Source organism: Emydura macquarii, unplaced genomic scaffold (assembly GCF_026122565.2).
Source record: "Emydura macquarii macquarii isolate MOO-44397 ecotype Brisbane River unplaced genomic scaffold, CSIRO-AGI_Emac_v2 contig_2205, whole genome shotgun sequence".
Taxonomy (NCBI): Eukaryota; Metazoa; Chordata; order Testudines; family Chelidae; genus Emydura; species Emydura macquarii.
The window spans coordinates 15,067,583-15,089,672 of NW_027132342.1; the positions used below are offsets into that span (position 1 = coordinate 15,067,583).

Here is a 22,090-nt window from a genome sequence, read left to right on the forward strand (position 1 = left end):
TTTTGTGGTGCCGGGGCACAGGAGATCAACGTCAGTGCTTGTCAGATGGGTACCGATATTCCGGTGACCAGCCCCTGGTGACTGAACCCGACCCATGCCAATGCGGCACCAGGGAGCAGTGCCAAGATCCCAGTGACCACTGCGAAACCAGCAAGGAGGGAAGAAGCTGCGATGGTACCAGCGCTGGCTTCCCCTTAGACTGGCCTCCGGTCTGGGCCTCCAAGCTTTGGTGCCCTGTCCTACCCTCCTGTGGTATAGGCAGAACCAGCAGGGCCAACAGGTCCTTCACTGTCTGAAAAGACTCAGGTGTAGAAGGGACCAGTAAATGACCCAGGCCTCTGCCACTCACAGGAGTTGACAGTGGTACCAGCACCAGGCTCAACGCCGTCGCAGGCGGAGGTGTTCTCGGGGCTGAATCAGCTTTCCACGTGGTGCCCAAGCTCTTCTTAACTGACTTCAGTTCCTTCTTGGCGTTCACCTTCCTCTTTTTCAGTGCTGGTGATGCCAAACGATGCCGTGTTCCCATGGTGTTGGGGCCTGCACTTCTAGTCGATGTCATCGTACCGGGCAGCAAGCCCGAGAGCGGCTCCGACTCCGGTTTAAGTGCTGATTCCATGAGAAGGATCTTGAGTCTAATGTCCCAGTCCTTGGTTCAAGGGCAAAACCCTTTACAAAGCTTACACTTCTCGCAAAGGTGGACTTCTCCCAGGCACTTCAGACAACTCTGATGCGGGTCGCTCAATGGCACAGTCTTCTTGCACGAAGTGTAGGGTTTAAACACCGGGGATCAGGTAAACTAAACTAATAATAATAAGTAATAAACATTGAACTAACTATGTACACTATAGAAAACAAAGAACTACTAGGAATACTGAAGCTTGAAGGAGCAAGACAATGTTCCAGCAGTCATGGGTGGCAAGAAGGAACAGAGGGAGGGGGGGTTGGCGGCGCCCTATATATGTGCGCTACTGCAGAGGGTGCTAGAGCCAGCCCTACAGATACCACTAGAGGAAAAATTCCTGGCACCAGTGCATGCAGCGTACACACCTAATTCTGAATGTACATGAGCAAGCACTCAAAGAATCAGGAATGCTGTGACCACTAGTTTGAGGTAGTGCATTGAATTCCCAGGTATAAATATAATCAAATACATAAATTTCTATACAAAGTGGCTGCTTCTGCTAGAGAGAATATGTAGTCTCCAACACCCATATTAACTAAGGATCTACCCAACCACCTAAGAGCAACCTCAAATTCAACCATTACTTACCTCTTTAAGGACTGGGAATGTTATCTCAGATAGCTATGTGCATATTAGGCCTAGCTGACACCAGAACTAGAACTGCCTATTGCTGTCTCCTCAGAGAGCAGTCTGTGCCAACTTCCTGAAGGCATAAGTGAGACAACAGACCCCAACAAGTTAATGTGGAGATCAAACCCCAGCCTCCTCACCACCATTTTTTGCCTCCTGTCCTGTTACCCTTCCCACTGAGACAGCACCACTACTTTGATTCTCACTAGCCACCTCATTCACACAACACTGGTGTCATTCCTAGGAGGTTACCTGAATATTCTGCTGCATTTTCTTCTTCTCAGACTGCAGATGTTGACACCGTTCCTCTTCTTCCTCCACCCTGGCCTCCAGGTCATGACAGATTTCCTCCAACTCTTGTTTCTTGGCTGTTAGGCGGGCCCTTATCTCCTCAGCCTCAGCACAGAGCTCAGTCTCTGCCTGCAGCTGCTCCTGCAGCTGCATCTTTTCTGTCATTAGCTACATAGGAGACAAACCCAGGATTTTTAAGTTCCAAATCACTGAATCTTTTGGTGATTTTATTTTTGTGCTAAACCCCAGATACTCTTCCCTACATTTTGCAGGTATGATCTTCCTTTAGCATGGACTCTTCTCAGTGCAGGACCAGGAATCTCCTGCTGCTAATCACATGCCAAGGTAGGCATGTTATGTTTTAAGTTTTATCCCCGTGCATAAACTGGTACCTTTATAGGGTTGTACTATACGTCAACACCCCCCCCCCCCCAAAAAAAAAAAAAGATATCCAGGGACCACCCTTCTTGAATGGAGGGAGATTTTCTCCTCCCTCGTAAAGAAAAGATCCCCCAGAGATATTATCCCTAAAACAAAAGAATGTCTCTGGCTTGGAGCAGAAAGGATATGTTTTAGTGACCCTGTTCTGTTTCAATGACTCTCCACAATACTCAGTCAATGGAGATTTTAACCCAAATGACGACTGTAGCAGAGCATCAGCTGTTCACTGTACTACACAGACCTGCTAAGAGAAAGGAGGCTGGGGTGCTTAAGCCAGAGAAAATTAATCTACACACTTAATCAGGAATCCTGCAGTCTGTAGATCATGGACCAGCTTGATGAAGGAATAGCCATCTAGTAGTTTGACTAGAAGGCGAGTTTTGTGAGGGAGACTCACCTGTGTTTGGAGAGTCTCCATCTCAGTCAGTCTGTTTTCTGCAGCCAATTGCCTCTCCTTGACCTTCACCAGCTCCTCTTCCTTGGCCATCATCTCCTCTTCCTGCCTGCTTACCTGCAGCAGGGGTTTCACCTGCAAGAAGAAAATTAATGGAATACATAGAGTCAATAGCAAGAAAAATAGCATAGAGGGGCCCTGGTATTCAGTAAATGGGCACTGGAAGGAAACTTACACTAGAAGACAGGCCAGTCCTAATGCAAGCTTAGATAAGGGCTGTTTTAGATCTGAAGGACTGGCCAATTGCCAGGGTTTTGTCGTGGACACTAGAGGATGCCATGGTAGGAGAAGTGCTGCTGGGAGGCAGAATCACTGGAGACTCAGCATAGTTTACCCTGCCAATAACTCTCGATGCTCACCTGCCCCATTCTTCAGACCGGGCTACAGCAGGAAAGAAGTAGATAATGTATAGATGCATGAAGAAACTGGTATTGAGCCAGAAAAGACGGCAGGAGAGAAGAGCAAGGAATGCAAGTTCCTCTGCATGTTGGTGGGGGAATAGTTCACAGAAAAAAGGAGACTTATACCTCAACCTCACAGCACGGGAAAAAGAAGATTTACTCTGCTACTAGCTCAGCTGAAGAGCCTCACTCTTGCTGATGTCCACTTCAGTTATGGGTAAGGTTAAGATTTTGTCACTTATTTTCAGTAGGAGTCATGGACAGGTTACAGGCAATAAACAGAAATTTACAGGAGTCCTGACTGTTCCATGACTTTTACTAAAGTGACGGAGGGTGAGAGAAAGGAAGCAATGACATCTGGATCCCTATGGGGTGACTGACAGTCTAGCCATGGGGAGGGTGCACAGCCCTGGCTTCGGCCTCCACTGAAGCTGCAGGTCGGGGTGCACAGTCCCAGTTCCTGCTGCAGTTGTGAGGGGGCGCACAACCCCAGCTCTGCCCATAGCCACGGTTTGGGATGCACAGCACTGTCTCCGCCGCTACTGCTGACAGCTGAAGCCAAAGTCACGAAGTTCCGATAAAGCTATAGAATCCATGACTTCCCTGACCTCCGTGATAAATTGTATCCTTAGTTCTAGGTCAGGAAATGGTTCAGTCTAGTGGTTAGTGGTAGAGGATGAGGGGCTTAAGCACTCCCCGCTTTTCTTCTACTGCTCTGGGGAGGGACAGTGAACCCCTCTGAACAACTCCAGCAACAGCACTAATCAGCTATCCAACAAAGACCTCATGGAAAGGTGCAGAGGATAAGGGCTTAGAGGACTTGAAGATTACTTTTGCCTTTTCCACAACACTACTAGATTCCCATGCAACAGTGTACCTGAGGCGTGCAGGTATCGTGCATAGCTACACTTGGGTCAGCTCTGCTGGTATTACCCAGCTACAACATGGAGCAGTGACCCTGCAGGGAGAAGTTTTTATTTGTCTTGTTGAGCATAGGAAGCTCCAGTTACAGCAGTTAATCCTTTGCCAAATAGCCACATGAGATGTACCTTGGTGAATAACCTCCACCACTGCCAGTTACGCAGCTTCAAGTAGGCAGCACAGTTCCTCTGAAGCACCTTCATTGCAGTTAGTTGCTGCTGACGTTTGGCAAAGGCCCTGCAAAACAAAAGGGGTCAGGACAACCAACAAAGCCACAGGTTCCTCACAGACATCTACATCAAGTCAATCCTCAGACACCACCAACTGTCATTTCCAGATTGTCCTTTCTAAAGTTTCCACGAGCTTCCTTTTATTTCAGACCTTGACTATATTGCTCAGGATACACGGGCTGTCTGTCCCTTCACTCATTTTCTTCCTCAGTGAGGAAGAGCCTTTTTTCCAACTTCTGCCACGAGGATCAATCCTCTCAGGCTCAATAACTCAGTACTGACCATCAAGAGATCTTTGTTCCCTTGCCCGTAGCTTCCTTCATTATTGGTTTGATGTCTGTTTGTTCACCATACCATTTATATGTTTACAGAAGTGTGCTGTGGTTGTACTCTCCACAGTCCCAACTGCAGAGTTTTGAGATAGATTTATAAAAAACATTTGTATTGCACTACACTATCTCCAGACTGATGGCAGAAACTCTTTTGATTCTCATGTCTGCCATCTGTGGTGGTGATTGCTCTGGGAAAAGACTTACCTATTGCTTGAAGTACCTTTAGAGAAAAGTATGCTTTGCAGACTACAAAAATCAAGGAGAACGTGGGATACTAGCTCAAACACCTCCTTGCAGAAGTCTAACAATTTAATGAATGCACTGTGATTTCACTCTGGTGAAAAAAGTTTTCCTAAGCTGTATTTGAATTTTGTAAATTCCTTAAACAAACTTCAGCTGTTGCATTTTGCAACTGACTCCCCAGACAACAGTTAGTCCTTTCTGAAGGGAACCATTTTTAGTTGACTTTGTAAATATAAGCTTGACCCAGACAAGGATGAGTATATACAACACATGTACCATCATGGAGTATGGTCCTTACTTTCTGGCTAGGTAGCCTCTGCAGCATGCTTGGAACTCAATAATGACATCTGTGATCTTCAGGTCTCTTTCCTCCTCAAGGTGAGCGAGGACTCCAGCTCTGAAAAAAACTTTACTCTGTCCAATTCGATAAAGATTTGGATCCAGCTCCAAAGCTTTGATCTAAACAAGGGAGAGAGGGAGAATGCACCCATTAGAGAGATAGTAAAACATCTTATTACAGCTGCATTGGGACTGCTTTGAGTGATGTGTCACAAGAAACAACTGTTTACAATGCCAGAAGACATTCCTCCCCTGCACCGAGACCATTTGGCCAATTGATGCTGCTGGCTCTAGAGCAGTGATTTTCAACCTGTAGTCTGAAGACCCCCGGGGGTGTCCAAAGACTACATTTAAGATTTCCAAAGGGGTCCAAACCTCCTTTCAAAATTGTTTAGGGGCTGGCAAATGAAAAAAGGTTGGAAACCACTGCTCCAGAGGGAGTCCTATCCTCAGCTGAAGGATTCTTAAAGCTCAGTTAAGCATAGGGTGGGACTGAGGGGCAGAGGAGAGGAAATATGCAGTCATGTTTAGTACAACACACTAGAGCATTCAAGTCTACAAGGGTGCTTTGGGGAACATATGCACCCAGGCCTGACCACCTGTGCATAAGACTTGTCAAAAGCCAGTTTAAGATGCTACAATGATAGTATTGTGCTTCCATCCTCTGCTGGAGATTGTGATAGGGTTCAGGTTTAACCAAAACTAAAAGATGTATACTATGCCTAACCTTCCTTTTCCCTTCCTAAAGGGTGCACTCCTACTGATCGCTCCCATAAATGATACAACTCTTCCAGTTTCTTTACCCTTGCCAGAAGAAGCACTTCACCCAGTTTCCTCTTCCCCTTGGAGCTGGCTAGTGTAAGTGTTTAACAGCTGGTTTAACCGCAGTGGCTTGGAGCTGGGGGGTCCCCACCACAGCTGAGAGCTGCAGCCCCACCTTCTCCTCTTCCTTCCCCCGAGCTCTGCAACCCTTGCCACCTGTGGTGGCTGAAAGCTCCAGTCTCCGCAGCCCCCAGAAGCTGACAGCTTCTGCCCTGATGCCCCAGGGCAGCGGGGCAGAAGCTGAAAAGGATAATTTCATGGAGGTCTCTGGCCGTGACAAAAATCTTATCTTTAGTCACAGGGGCTCTTAATTTCTAGTCTTCTGCTGCTCTTCCCCATAACAGACAAGACATTTCATTTTGAGAATTCAGGGTCAGTGAGAGCATGGGATGTATTCTGTAATACTCCTAGAGAAGGAAGGAAGGTCTGATTTAGACTTTCCTCCTTCTCCCCTCCAGCCCTAATGCACATTAGTAGGTTTTAGGATGTGGCTTACCATCAGAACACAGGCCTGCTTTCCATCCATGAATCCTTTGGGAATTGAATTTGGAGTCAGGATCTCATATCTGCAGGGACAACCTATGTGTTAGACCAGTTTGACAGACACTCCCATGAAGAAATCTGGGAGAGAATAATGCCAGTAACATACTACTATGGTACTATGAATTTGTAGAGTTTATAACAATTGTAAGTGGATTACAAAGGCTAGTAACAGTCTTTTTTTCTATAACTGTTGTTCTTCAAGATGTGTTGCTCATGTCCATTCCAAGTAGGTGAGCGCGCACCCTATGCAGTTGCCGAAAAGCTTTTTCCCCTATTGGTATCCATAGGGTTGGCTTTGGAGCCCCTAGATTTGTGTCTCCATGGCGCCCTATAAAGGACCCAGATGACCCCGCACCTGTTCAGTTTCTTCTTGCTGGTTGGCTCTGACAGAGGGATAGGTGGGTGTGTCTTGGAATGGACATGACCAACATCTCAAAGAACAACAGTTACAGAAAGGTTAGTAATGGTCTTTTCTTCTTCGAGTGCTTGCTCATATCAATTCCAAGTAAGGTGACTCCCAAGCAGACCCAAAGAAGGAGAGGTTGGAGCTCAATGGACTTTCCAATTGAAGTACCAAAAGCCATCTTGTCTCTGGCTTGCTGCATGACGGAATAGTGTGCCGCAAAAGCGTGAATAGACGACGATGTCGCTGTTTTACAAATATCTTGGATCGGGATCTGAGCGATGAACGGGGCCGAGGACGCCTGTGTCCTTGTAGAGTGAGCTACTAGTGCTGGGGCCAGTATTTTGGCCAATTTGTAGCACGTCCTGATGCACGACGTGATCCAGGAAGAGATCCTTTGGGACGAAACAGGGAGTGCTTTCATCCTATCTGCTACTGCTATGAGGAGCTGCATTGATTTCCGAAAGGTTTAGTCCTCTCGATATAAAATGCCAAGGCCTGCCTAACATCCAGCGTGTGCAGCCTCTGCTCCAGATTGTTGGCATATAAACTTCAGGTAGAAAACCGGAAGGAATAGGTCCTGGCTTATGTGTAATTGTAACACCATCTTTGGAAGGAAAGCCAGGTGAGGCTGCAGCAGCTGGACCTTATCCTTGAAGAAAAATCATATAAGGAGGTTCAGATATGAGGGCTTTAAGCTCTAAAATCCTTCTGACCGAAGTTACGATCACCAGAAAAGCTACCTTTCATGACAGAGGAGCAAGCATGTCGCTAGAGGTTCGAATGGAGGGCCATGTCAGCCTTGACAGTACCAGGTTAAGATTCCATTTGGGATGGGAGGGTGGATCAGCTGACGTGCTTGAAGGAATAACCTATCTAGACCCTTATGGAAAGGCCCCACTATTGAGCTGGCAAAAACCGAATGGCCTGCTACCCAAGGGTAGAAAGCCAAAATTGTAACCAGGTGGACCTTGATTGAGGACACTGACAGCCCCTGCTGTTTGAGATGTAACAGATAGTCCAAGATGAGAGGTAGGAGCGATAGCGTGGGCGAACTACCTTTCTGCGTTGACCAGATGGAGAACCTTTTCCAAGTAGCTAGGTAAGTGACCGTGCTGGAGGGTTTCCTGCTGCCAAGAGGGATCTCTCTGACTGGTTCTGAACATTCTAACTCCAGAGGGTTTGGCCACAGAGCTTCCGTGCCATGAAGTGGAGAGACTCTAGACTGGGGTGGCATAGGCGGCCGTGATCCTGAGTGATCTAGTCCGGTACCAGTAGCAGACTGATGGGGGCTTCCACTGAGATATGAGAGGAATGTCTCCACCATGTCTGTTTATATATAGAACATCACTGTTGTATTGTCCATCCTTACTGAGACACATTTGCCTTCCAGGTGGGCTTGGAAGGCCTGGCTGGCTAGCCACACTGCCCTCCATTCTCTCACATTGGGGTGAAGCGAGAGTTCTGCTTGGGACCAGAGGCCTTGTGTCCTGAGCCTCCCTAGATGAGTACCCCATCCCATCGTTGAGGTGTTAGTGACAAGAGACAGTGAGGGGGAAGGTGCAGAGAAGGGGACTCGAGTGCAGAATGCTTGTGAGTTAAGCCACCAGTGAAGGGTCTCTAACACGGTGGGAGGGAGCAAGCCTACCCTATCTATGTGGTCTCGGGATGGGTGATAGATACTGATGCTAGCCAAGCCCGTAATGGTCTGAAATGGAGCCTGACTTGCCGGACAATGTATGTGTATGCAGCTAGATGCCCCAGTATTTTCAGAAAGGTTCAGGCTGTGGTGGAGGGGTAATGCTTCCAATCCTCTATGATAGCGCATATGGCCTGAAATCTAGAGTCCAGGAGAAAGGCTCTGGTCTGGTTTGAATCTAGAACTGCTCCTATAAACTATATTCTCTGAGTGGGAGGTCAAAGTCCATTTCTGCATGTTGACCAGGAGACCCAATCTGGTGAAGACTGACCTTATCAATGTCACGTCTGCTTCCACCTGTTCCCTGGACCCGTGAGCAGCCAGTCGTCAAGATACGGATAGATTTGTACCCTCCATTTCCTGAGGAACACAGCTACAATCGCCATACACTTGGTAAACGCTCAGGGAACTGCTGAAAGGCTGAATGGAAGAACGATGAACTGGCAGTGGGTTTGGTCGACTATGAACTGGAGAAGCCTTGGGAGACCGACACGTGAAAATATGTGTCCTTTAAGCTGAGGGTGGCATACCAATCCACAGGGTCCAGGGAGGGAACAATCGAGGCCAAAGAAACCATGCAGAACCTCATCTTGTTCATGAATCTGTTGAGGTTTCACAAGTCAAGAATGTGTCAGACTGCCTATGGCTTTCAGGATTAGGAAGTAGTGGGAGTAGAACTCCTTTCCCCTTAGCTACCAAGGAACCTCTTCCACCGCCTGTACTTCTTGGATTAGAACCCTGAAGATGGGGAGTGGAAGGGTGGAAGGAAAGAACTGAACTGAGGAAGTATCCCAGTTCTACCACACGTAGCACCCAACAATCTGATGTGATTTGGGCCCACGCCTGGTAGAAATGGGATAATCGGTCTGAAAAGAAACGGGTTGGAGGATCAGAGTATTGGATCAGTACACCATCCTTGGGCCCACCCTCAAAGTTCTGTTTGGTGCCAGAGAATTCTCTCGCTGGACCAGTAATGTGGCTGGAAGAGGACTGGGAGGATTTCCTCCTGTAATTTCTACCCCTCTTAAGGCTATATTCCCGCCTCTGTTGGGACTGATAGAACCTGAGCAGGGGTTGAGGATTGAAATTCCTCTTTGTGCCGCTGGAGTATGGAGGCCTAAGGACTTTAGGGTGGCTCAAGAGTCTCTGAGGCTGTGCAGCTTCGAGTGTCTGCTTGGAAAACAGTGCTGGGCCTTCAAAGGGAAGGTCCTGGATTGTTTGCTGGACTTCACGTAGGAAGCCAGAGGCTTACAACCATGAGCTCCATCTCATTACCACCGCTGACGCCATTGCGTGACCTGAGGCATCTGCCACATCCAGTGCTCTTTGAAGCAAGGCCTGTGTCACCCTTTTACACTCCTCAATTAGAGCAGTGAACTCCACCCTGGAGTCTCTTGGAATACACTCCATGAACTTTAAAATGGACTCCCAAGAATTCAAGTTGTATCTACTCAACACTGCCTGCTGGCTTCCAATGAGGAGTTAGGTGTATTCTACTGGGGGGCTCTTTCTCCCGAAGAGGTCCAGCTTTTTCTCATCTGTTGCCTTAAGCGTGTGACCTTGCTGGCCTTCCCTCTCTTGCTCATTGGCCGCTGCAACTATCAAAGACCCTGATGGGGGATGAATCTAGAGACAGTTCTGGTCCTTGGAGGGAACAAAATGCTTCCTCTCCACCTTCTTAGCTGTTGAAGGCAGTGTAGCCAAAGTCTGCCATAGTGACCTCATTTTGTCATAGATGGTTTTAATTAGTGGCAGCGCTACCCTGGATGGTCCAGTGGGGGTTAGAATGTCCACCATGAGGTTTGAGGTGTCAGAGACTTCCTCAATTTGGAGCCTTAGGTTCTGTACCACTCTTCTTAACAGCTTCTGGTGGGTTCTGCTGTCACCTGCAACCGGTGCCAGTGAAGACCCCGTAACTGCATCACCTGGGAATGAAGACGAGGACGCCCTAATTAGGGCAGTCTCTTGGCCCTTTGATCCCAGAGGGTCCCGCAGTGCTGGTTCTGCAGACTCGGTGCTGGGGTTGGCATCATATTTGATGCTGGTTTCAGTACTGAGTAGGAGAACATCTTCTGAATGGGGCAGGATTATATCTGCACCTGGAGGTGATGGATAACGACCAGCCCGATTGTGGTCCTTGAGCTTGGTAGAATGCCAAAGAAGTCCAAAAGGGTCACTGGGTTGGCATTTGCCATTGTGGTGGCCATAGCATGGGAAATGGCTGACCAGTTTCCAAGCTCTGGTATCATCTCCATGCTCAGTGCTGGCTCTGTTTTAAAGAATAAGACTCCTCTTCCGAGTCGGAGCACAACAACTCACTCTTCAGGGACCAAGGCAGACTGGTAATCACTGGTGACAGGGGGATGGAAGCCAAGGCATCACAGCCAGTTTCCCCTTAGATGGCACCAAGCGCTTCTTCTACATTAATGGTCTCATATCCAGAGCACTCATGCCTGGAAGGAACAGCGGTGTTGTGCCCTCTATCAGGTCCCTGGCCGCTTTGAAGGCCTCTGGCATGGAGGGAAGCTGCAGGTCCTCCTTCTGAATCTCCCTGGATGGGAAGTCCAGAGGCACTGGACTTCATGGACCCCTTTCCTTGGCCGGAGTCAACAGTACTGCAGCCAAGGGTGTGGCACTTGAGTCGCCTTGCGCTCAAGCCTATTTGCCCTGCTGTTTTGGGCACTAGCAAGCACCCCCTATCCATCTTCCTCTGCTTTTTGCAGGGTACAGGGGAATGGGTTCAGCGACATGCCCACGAGGAATCCTTTGGTGCCGGTGATCCATGAGGGTGCCAAGGGTCTCTAGCCATAGAGTCCTTCCTCAGTGCTGTCTCTCTCACAGATGCCAGTGCACTCCACACCGAAGCCAACATGCTGGGTGTCAACTCCGCTGGGCCTGATGTTGGAGAGCTGCATCCATAAGGATAAGCTTCAGTCTCTGGCTCCTCTCCTTTTTTGTCCTTGTGTGGAAATCCCTGCAGATCTTGCAGCAATTCTTCTGATGGTCTACTTGGAGCGCTTAAGGCAGGTGGTGTGGAGATCGCTCCTGGCCATGGTTTTTTACAAGTCCCGAATGATTTAAAGCCGGGGGACCGAGGCATGCCCCGTCCCCAGGGAAGGGGAAAAGTTTTGACCCCCTGATAAACAGGGTCCTATCTAACTAACAATAACTAATCCAGACTATTTAACTATTTTCAGGTAACCGTCCAAAAACCAATAGAAAACATGTTTGCAAAGCAAGAGTGAATGGATGTTCTAACAACCATCACAGGCAGTAAGAAGGAACTGAAGAGGCAGGGCCCTTTACAGGGCATCCTGGAGGTGCAACTCCAGAGCCAAGCCTACAGAGACCACTGGGTGAAAAACCTTCCAGCTACTGTGCATGCAGCACGCACACATCTTCTTAGAGTCAACATGAGCAAGCACTCCAAGAAAAATACAGTATTTATGCCTTTTGGTAACAGATGATAAAGCAACAGTCTTGGTTGAGGTCTTCTACCCACCATGCCAACAAGTTCATCACATAAAAAAGTCACAGCTGCTGTTGTGACAGAACCAGAGCAGAGCTTGCAGATTAATATAGCTTCTAGAGAGACCTCACTCCTGTAACGACGAACAGAGAACTCCTACATCACTGCCTTTGATAATTAAGTCCCCTACCTTTAAAAAGCCTGGACAATCAAATTATGATTAAAACAAAGCAGCTGTTAGGTATTGAGCATGCATTTAAACTGGCAAGATTAAGAAACTGCTTTTATGCTCTGATCTGAATTTTACCTTTGTCTGAACTCCTGGAAGACGACTCTATTGGGGAAGCCCTGTCGGCAGATACGGATTCCCTCCAGCACTCCATTACAGCGGAGCTGATCCAGGACTAAATGGGGATCCAGTTTGCCAGCCTAATGAGGGAAGGCATTTAGCAATGTTATAAAGCTTTACAAGAGCTGTAAACAGACTCCCACTAATTTACTGAATGCAAAGTGCCCATTCCAGGAGATGCCATAAAGGATGCCCTTATGCTCTTTACAATAGAGGCCAACAAAGATTCACCTCCAAAGTTAAGAGAGTTAACAGTCTGCTTGGTGTTCAATGTTTCAAAGTCAGCTAGAAAGAGAATCATGTATCTGTGAGCTTCAGGCAGGTATTAGAAGTGGAATATAACTAAAGTGACATCAGAGATTTAAGAGTTACATACAGTGCCATAGGTGAGGTCTACTTCTGCTGTGCAACGCATGCAGTCACCGGGGAAGGAGACTCTTCATACTCCCCTACAAATCCTTGCAATAGATTGAACGTCAAAGCTGTGTCCCTCACAACAAGCAGGTTTACCAGTCACCCCATAATTCCCAAGACACTGTGCCTGTATTTTGCTAGTCCAGCCAGAGATTGGTCTTTACCTTCTTTTCATGGTTGGGGATGATGCAGCGGACAAAGTTGGGGTTGGTATTCCTCAGAGTAGCCATCAGCTTGGATAGCTGTTCCTTGTAGAGCTGTCCTACTGTTCGGAACATGCCCTTCCTGGTTTTAAAGGCCCCTGGCAATGCTGTATCTGACATACCAGCCACCTGATCCAGCCCAACTATACGATCAACTAAAGAAAACACAGGGAGAGAGTTAGCACTTCCACTACAGTCTGGTAGGTAAGCATGTGCAAAGAATATTTGGGCAGAGCAGGATAAGAGAGGAGCTGCAGGATCCTTTTTGCTTCTTCTCTACACAGATGTAGAAGTCCTGTCGAGCATATATGCAGGAATGGGGCAGGAAGGAAAGAAAGCAGCAGCTCACTACTGGGACTCTGAGTTAGGATTTTTTGACTGAGATGGATCCAACTGGCAGTTTAAAGAGCAGTTGTATTCTTAAGAGGGAACAAGAAATGGCATGATGGATTTTGTATTTACTACCTCAGATTCCACCCTAAGCTTACTTAGTTTACAAGTAAAAATTTGGCATTTCTAACAGATTCGACCGGGGATCTTTCCTTCTTACACAATTACCAGCAACCCTGATGCAAGTGCAGCCATAAGTTCAGCCAGTTATGAGAACTCTGCTTGACCTTCTCAGGGTTGCCAGTTAGAAAAGCCAAATTTTTAACCTGTAAACTGAGCAAACATGGAATGGAATCATCACAGACTTGGAGACTCATAATGCCATTATTTGAGTCACTTTTCAGAGTACAAGTACACTGTAAGTTAGATATTAGGGAGTGTTACACTTCCAAAGGCCTTGGTGGAAAAAGTTGTTAGAGATCCCTGTCCTAACAGCTCCCTTTTGTACCACAAAGATTGTGCTTCAAAGACCTGAAGAAGCCATGAAATACAGATTAACTGAGTTTCTCCATTTTTTTTTAACTGGGTTATTTTATCAATAGAAGCTGGCCAAATATATTGGGGGGAGGGGGGGGGGACGCTCTAGCACTTATTTTCCCAACTTTCCTACCCAATTCCTATCAGACTACAAAATGAAGACAAACAGATTCCCTAAGACCCTAATCACATTTGCCTGGTAGCACCATTACTTCTCTGATCTTAGCTGTTGCCTAAACTTAGGATTCTATTACCAGATCTATTTGTGTGTGTGTGTGTGTGTGTGTGGGGGGGGGGGGGGGGGGGTAGAGAGAGAGGGGGGAAATCACTCCAAGAGGATATATTTAACTTGAGTACAACTTTGCTGTGGGGTAAATCAACTGTTGGCTACATGAGACACCCCACAAAGAAAGAGGTAGGCTCTGCTATTCAGCTACGGCAACATTACACTCTGCAACCCCTACAATAGTTGCTAAAAATAGAGTCAAGTCTTTCTGATTAGGGAGAAAAGAAGGTTCTATTATTGGATGATATCACAGGGAAATCCACAGAAGTGTGTTCCAGATTCTGGCTGGAACAATCCTCTTAAAATCTTGATCCCTACAGTCTACATGAAGACAGCAAAAAATGACAATAATTTAAGACAGAAGCTTCAGCTAGGAACAGTACATGGGAACTGATTAGCTGTGGTCTGTCATTTTGAGTCAATGGATTCTGCAAGTCTGATGCAGCAGTGTTCACTATGCAGGCCATTTTCCATGCAGAACAAGTCACATGAGACTTAGTCTCCAAGTCATTCTTAGATGGTTAGCAGTTGAAGGCAAATCATTCGACTGGAGCACTATTCAGCTGAAGTTCCATTTTCATAGGTACCATCTCAGAAGCCATCTCAAAATCCTGCATTGAAATACAGCATCACTAGGTCTATGTTTAAACAGATGATATGTTTGCTTTTTGGGTATTCCTAGATTTCCATTTTAACTATTCTATCCAGGTCTTAGGAGTGCAAGGACCGCATGTGGATACACCTGCATTTTCAAGCATCTCACTGCAAGATATGAGCTTTGCTTTTATTTTTCAAGTCCAAGAGGGGTTACTAGCATGAAGCAAAGGGGCCGAACAAAGAGAGAAGCAGGAATGGCAAAGGAACAGAAGAATTAACAGAAGCATTTCTTGCATGGCTCTAGGATGCGTTACACACGACACGACAGCCGGGTTTCTCAGTCACCTGGTTCTAGATGAAGAATAGGAAAGTGTTGATAGAAATAGGCTCTCTGAACGTTCTGCATCTCTGCAACAGACAGAGACGTCAAAGAAAACCCAAGGAAAAGAAAGCGACAGTAACAGTAAGAGTCAAGCAGCAAATATATCAAAATAGGAAAGAGTAAAACACCCAACGACACTGCAGCAAGAACCCATTAATTACAGAATAACTATATAGTTTCACCCTCTGAGATCTCGTTTGGATGCTGTAGCTACAGGCTACATACTGGTAGATTTAGAATTTAGCCTGGGATTCCTTGGTTGGAGAAGTATCAGCAGTGCATGTGGCAGGCCATAGGCCAATGAATGTGAACCCCTCATTTCAGCTAGAGGGGACATTTCTCTTGTGCAGTCCTGTTGCCTAAGCAAAGCAAACAGATAGCAAGTTCCAGATTAGAGCCCTGCTTCAGGACTGAAATCCTGCAGATCCCACAGGACCCATTGCCATGATAGTGGGAGCAGGTAAAATATACTTGGTTGCGGGCGGGATTGGTTGGGTAAAAGACTGCAGTACTTTGTGGTAAAACACTAAATCTCTCATCAGTTTGTGAAATAGAATTTTAGCAATGTAAAGTTGTTTTTTAAAAAAAAAGGTTTTGAAGCTTAGATTTAAGTGAGGAATAGACAGATTTGATCTTTAACAGGAGTTAAAGTATTTGTTTACGTGTTTTAAGCAAGATTTGTTTTATTCTTTTAGTGTTAAAAATTGTGTGTGAATTCCATTTATATATACACTCATTAACAGACTTTTTGGTAGCGTAGGGGAACCTCTTTCTTGTGGGATCTAAGGTTTTTCAGGTGGGAGTAGGATAAAAATGCAAGAAGATGCAGGAGCAGGTGGAAGTGGGTATTGTGGGACAGGATTGAAAAGACAGTCCCGTTCAGGGCTCTACTCCCGATCATGCTGATCTCTGTGCCTCATTCTAAGGGGAAAAAGCAGCACATCTTGTTACAGACTTATCCGATACCAGATGATGTTAGATGTCAATTCTTCTAGTAAAAACTGCCAATAGGAAAGTTTTAATCACATACCATCTTTCCACAGCTCAGACACAAACTTGTCTGAGGATTGGTGGAGAAGAGTAGCAATGTTATCGTTCAGAGGATCCATGTTCTTCATCAGCCACTCATCCGCTTTGTAATCCACCTAGGGAAAAAATGTCACCAAGAAATTGACCGAGGGTTTCCAAGAGTGCAGGATCAAGTAGGACCCTGCACAAGTCTAAAAACCAACATTAAGGACATAGGTAATAGACAGACAGAGATACAGACATTGTTCTTGGGTCTGACTCTATGCCCCCCACCCCTCCTGCTCTGAGGTATCAGGTGAGCACACCTGAAGAATCCAGTTGAACTGTATAGTATGTGCTGTTAAAGCTAGGAGTGAGGCTGCAATACCAGTATGTACCACCTCGGGAGTGTCATTCAACAGCAGTATTACATTATCATTTCTGGAGGTGATGTCTGTGTGCGAGATGAAGTGGGGTATCACTCAACTTGTTGACTCTTAGTGAACAAATATTCAAGTTAGGTCATCCTAGTCTCAATTTAGAGTTCGAGTCTAGCAATACTGACACCTACTGTTTTGTAGGCTAGTCTCCTAGGCCAGTGGTTCTCATCCAGGGGTACACGTACCCCTGGGGGTACACAGAGATCTTCCAGGGGGTACATCAACTCATCTAGATACTTGCCTAGTTTTACAACAGGCTACAAAAAAGCACTAGCAAAGTCATTACAAACTAAAATGTCATACAATGACTTGTTTATACCACTCTATATACTATATCTAGAAATGTAAGTACAATATTTATATTCCAATTGATTTATTTTGTAATTATATGGTAAAAATGAGAAAGTAAGCAATTTTTCAGTGATACTTTTATATTTTCATGTCTGATTTTGTAAGTAAGTAGTTGAAGAGGTGAAACTTGGGGGGGCATGCAAGACAAATCAGACTCCTGAAAGGTGTACAGTAGTCTGGAAAAGTTAGAGCCACTATCCTAGGCCACAAGGAGGATGCATTTGGTAGGGTCACATGGATTAGGTAGCTTAATAATTATAGACACTTTTTTCATTAGTGTGGGAAGCATCGGAATTCTGAGAACAGCTAGATCTAGATAGGTTTATGGAAGAATCCAGCAGCATGTTCTGGGATTCACTTCATAAATCTTACCTTCCCAGCATAATGCATAATGCAGAAGTCAGCTTTGTCTTTCAGCTGTTTTGGTTTCTGGAATTTGGGGTGGCTGCCTTGTTCCTGCACCACCTTTTCCACAAAGCTTTTGTCGGTCGCTTTTGGGAACCAGCACTCTTCATCCAGCAAGGCCAGTATGCCAGGAGGCCCAGCCTAAAACAAGGGAAATATACCAGAACAGCTCAGTAAAGAAACAATCAGTCCTACTGCCAATATTTAAACACTTTGAAAGAATGATACCGAACTACCAGAACCAGCTGTATTAAAACCAGATTAGCCATTTCTGTATTATTGGGAATCGCAGAATATCACCTGTAATTCCACCATTGGATTCTGGAGTTTCCCTTGTATAGGGGTCTTCCAAGGGAGAGACTAAGATAGTCTAGGGTGCCATAGATGACAAGATGTTTTTTAAATGGAAGAAGGAAAGCTAATTGGCCACTCTCCTTACAAGTGTAGGCAAAGGGCATTAAATACAGACGGTCATTGCAGGGGATTTTACAAAGCAAGCCTTACTATTGGAATAACTAGGAAATTTACTTATCTACTAGCTTCTTTAGCTGGGAAGAGACCCAAATAGAAGGATGCTGTTTCCTATCATGGTTTCAGGTGAATATGAAAGCTACCACCAATAAGAAAGAAGTCCCACTTCTGCATCTAGCACCATGTAAGTCTGCATACACCAAGCCAAATTAGAGAAGACAAGTGGTTGAATAGGTGACCTATTCATGCGAACATTAATTTAGGAATGGGTACTGATACATCTGAGCAGCAGTATATCATTTGGCAGTAAGATGGAAAGAAGTGTCCATGTTCACATCTAAACAAAGTCACTTGCTTGGATTAAGGATTGCAAGAACTGGAAGGTCAGTTCCCAACCTGTCCCAAGAGGCTGTATGCATGGTAACACAGAAGGCAAAAAGCATGTACTGCAGCTTCTTCTTGCTGCTCAGAAAAGATGTGCAAATTGTTTTTTGTTTTGTTTTTACCGGCTTCTCTATGAGCTCAATGCAGGGCTGTAGGTCCAGGCCAAAGTCAATGAAGTTCCACTCTATGCCTTCCCGCTGGTACTCCTCTTGTTCCAGAATGAACATAGTGTGATTGAAGAGCTGCTGCAGCTTCTCATTTGTGTAGTTAATGCACAGCTGTTCAAATGAATTCAACTAGTAGGGAGAAAAAAAGGGGGGGGGAGAGAAGTCAGAGGGACACTCAACTTGGAGGTCACCTTTGTTAGAAGATTTATTTACTATTTTTCAATTAACACTTAGCATCACTTCTATAACAGAGAACATTTTTATCTAATCTATGTACTCTGTACATTTGGTAGCATTATGTCAATAATCACTTTCAGTTATATAATAGCATAATTTATACACTCTACAACACAGCAGAAGAGTTGAGAAACTGCAGCAATCTGGGACTAGGAAGACCTGCCCTTTTCCCACAACCTCAGAACTGGGGAGCTTCCTTGATAGGTTTGGGGAGCAGTGGGAACCTAGACCCTTCCCCTCCTCTCTTCACCTTCCCCACCAAGTCTTTGGTTAACAAGCAATGGGAACCAGGGGAAGCACAGGGTGACATGGGAGAGGATATTCTTCACCCTCTGGAGACCTCTGCAGGTCCTAGGAAGAAGTTCTGGAGTTGGGATGCCTTATCTCCATGCTGTTGAATGGGCTGACCCATTCTCCCTTACTTCTAACTGCTTTTAGTAATTTTTTTTTGACACACACTTCATAGATTCCAAGGCCAGAAGGGACCATTGCAATCATCCAGTCTGACTTCCATAGGACTTCCCCAAAATAATTCCTAAAGCATATCTTTTGGAAAAACTTCAATGAATCTTCCTTTAGTGTGTCCTGAAATATTTTTAATCAATTTCAAAACATTCAAACTGACAATGCCCCTTAAATTCCACATTGCAAGAGACCCACCAAAAGTCATTAACGTATACGTTGAAGTTTAACAAAACATTTGGACTCTGATCTATGGGAAGAAATCAAGAGATATAGAAGCATACAAATGGTTACCACGGTATCCACAATGCACACTCCAGAAAGGAGAAGAGCCTCACAACATACTAGAGATAGCTTAAATAATAATTGCAGCAAATTTGAAATACTAAGGACAGATCTACTCTACTGCTTAAGTTGATCTAACTGACGTTGCTCAGGAGTGTAAAAAAATACACCCCTTTGAGCAATGGAAGTTCCAGCAACCTAAGCATTGTCCGCATTGGTGTTATGTCAGCAGAAGAACATCTCCCACCGACATAGCTTCCACCTCTTGTGGAGGTGGAGTAATTATGCTGACAAGAGAACGCTCTCCCGTCAGCATACAGTATCACCAGATGTGCTACAGCAGCACAGCTGCACTGATGTAGCACTTTAGAGTAGGCCTGCCCCCAAAAATGTAACCTTTTGAAACACCTAGAAATTGCCCAAGTAGTGGGGCAGTGGGGCACCCCACTAATAAAATTGAGCCCCTTTTTAAGACTGAACTGATCTGTTTCTCCACAGACCTCAATGATATTCTGCCAAGGAGCAAGGGCAAAGGAACATGCTGCATTGTACACAAGAATAGAATACCTCCTTACTTCAAAAATTTCAAAGCCAGCAATGTCAAGAATTCCTATAAAGGAAGCCCCCTGCCTTTTGGTCTTATCCAGGGCCTTGTTGATGCGCATCACTAGCCAACGGAACATACGTTCATAAGTGGCTTTGGCCAGTGCCTCAATGGCAAAGTCAGCCTGTGTAGGAAGGAAACAAAACCAAGAGTTATGTTATAATCCAAAACTAAAGAGCACAGTTATCTGGCACATTGGAGACTCAAGTTGGAGTCAGTGGCCTGACTAGCTTAAGGAATGAGTCAGTTATTTTAGAGACTCTCCCAGATGAACAGGAGAAACACTGAGCGACTTACAATAAGGAATGTAGGACTTGCCCTACTGGATCAGAGTCCAACAAGTTCCAGCCCCAGCATCTTGCTTCTGGGAGGAGCCAATACCAGACACTCCAAAGAGGAAATTCTGTCTAGTCCTCTCAAAGGTCAATGGCTTTACCATGTTGACTTTCCAGGGTTCCATAAGGGAACATTCTAGAGCAACCTATAATAAAGAGGTACGTGTGGAGTCTGGGACTTGTTTTCTCAACGCTCCAAGTTCTAATAGGTCATATTCCTGCCTCAGAGGCAGAGAGTTGTGTATTACATGGGAGGGCAGTCAAGGATGATTTCTAGAATCTGCTTGGTGTTCTTCCTTCTGACCACCCTCCTTTTAAAGGAAACATTTTTATAGCACACAGAGACCACAGCGAAGTGTTCATCACAAGGCAAATTGGGAAGTGATCAGACATGGAGTGGAGGCCTGAGAGTCCTTTGGCAGGAGGCAACCAGTTTCTAGATCAGATGCCACATACGGCCAAGATAGTAGAGGCCTAGCACCATCTGCTCCACTTTACATTTCTGCAGACTCAGGGATGCCACCGGGCGTGTGTCAACATGGAGGGTGAGCAAGGTGCACAACTATCTTTGCACCTAATGTATAGGAAGTGCCACGTTATAGGCTGGCTGGTCCTTTAAGGGGCTAAGGAACAGATGGCCCCATTTAATTGTTACCCCTTGGCCCTTTCCCAGCTGAGTGTATCTACAAAGGGCTGTGAGAACTCAACTGGAAGAGGGAAGCTGCAGAAGAGTAGCTGGCTCCTCTAGTAGGCCCTGGAAAAGGATAACTCTCAGACAGACAGCTTGGAGAGGGACTGAGGATAGTTGCAGGAATGAAGCTGGTTTACTCCTGTGACTGGCCCTGGAAGAGGGAGCAAGCCCTGAGAATCAGAGCTCTGCAGTAGAATGGGAAAGAACTGATCCCAGAAAGGGCAGAAGACCCTTTTTATTTATGTTGCACTTGGGACGATCACCTAAAATGGATTACCAGTGCCTTGCCAGGTGATACAGACTGAGACTACTGCTGGGAAAGTTTCTCAGGAAACTGAGGCAAGGCAGAGTGCCATGACAAGCCACAAGAAGTTACCACTGAGGCTGAATCCCACATGCCAACTTCGGATAAGACACTCAAGAGTCCAGAAGGTAATTTTCTCCCTAGAGACACAGCCAACTGCCATGTTCACATTTCCTTATCGCAGGCTGCACAGTCAATATGCATGAAAAATAAGAGCTACCACACACTGCACCACCACCACCTTCTACACAGATCTAAGGGACAAATACTAAAGCAGTTTCCACACTACACTGCTTATATCTGGTTGCAATTATCTGTGTCAATTAAGATGCTATCTGAGGCTACGGAAGTTTTTAGTGTATACGTTAATCTTAGTGCCATGTTGCTACCGTCTCAAGGGCTCACTTACTCCTATAGAACATACCTGCTCTTTAGTCTGAGCTTTCTGGACGTAATCTCGTCCCACCTTGATACGAGGGGTGAGGATTCCCCTGGTAAAGTCTGTCACATTGATACCCAAAAGGTGGGACACTTTCTGAGCAGCTAGAAGGGAGAAGAGAAAGCAAAAAGATGTTCACTTTAAAATTGATGCTCCTTTTGCTTCACAGAGACATGACAAAGAAAGATATTCCCAACAATCTACCCCTGAGAGAGTCAAATATCGGCATTGAATAGCTCTTAACTCAACAGCAGGTTAATGAGACAATCAAGGAAGAGATCTAAAAACACTGGAGCATGTTAAATTGCTTTAGGAAACACAGGAGTAAGTTTTAGGAGATGTTATTGTACCACTGGCCTAGGGACACATGAGCACTGTAAAGTTAACAGCCTTCACCTGATTTGAGGATGCATCCATGTAGCTGAAATATAAAAAAAGGAATCCCAGCTAATCAATCTGCATTGGCTGAACAGTCTCTTCAGGCAATTGTAATCAGTGTAAGAACATTT

General features: G+C 45.6%; 1 protein-coding gene across 1 annotated transcript in view; it reads right to left on the reverse strand.

Moving 5' to 3' along the window:
* MYH9 (myosin heavy chain 9) overlaps positions 1–22,090 on the reverse strand; it is a 96,605-nt gene that overhangs the window by 19,227 nt on the left and 55,288 nt on the right. The window contains exons 11-22 of the mRNA XM_067559411.1: positions 21,567–21,685; positions 19,784–19,936; positions 18,180–18,353; positions 17,170–17,343; positions 16,029–16,143; positions 12,828–13,021; positions 12,208–12,329; positions 6,283–6,352; positions 4,924–5,084; positions 3,949–4,057; positions 2,442–2,573; positions 1,565–1,771 (exon numbers count right to left, since the gene is read on the reverse strand). Coding sequence (XP_067415512.1) covers positions 1,565–1,771; positions 2,442–2,573; positions 3,949–4,057; positions 4,924–5,084; positions 6,283–6,352; positions 12,208–12,329; positions 12,828–13,021; positions 16,029–16,143; positions 17,170–17,343; positions 18,180–18,353; positions 19,784–19,936; positions 21,567–21,685 — 1,730 coding nt within the window. The remainder of the gene's footprint in view (positions 1–1,564; positions 1,772–2,441; positions 2,574–3,948; positions 4,058–4,923; positions 5,085–6,282; positions 6,353–12,207; positions 12,330–12,827; positions 13,022–16,028; positions 16,144–17,169; positions 17,344–18,179; positions 18,354–19,783; positions 19,937–21,566; positions 21,686–22,090) is intronic.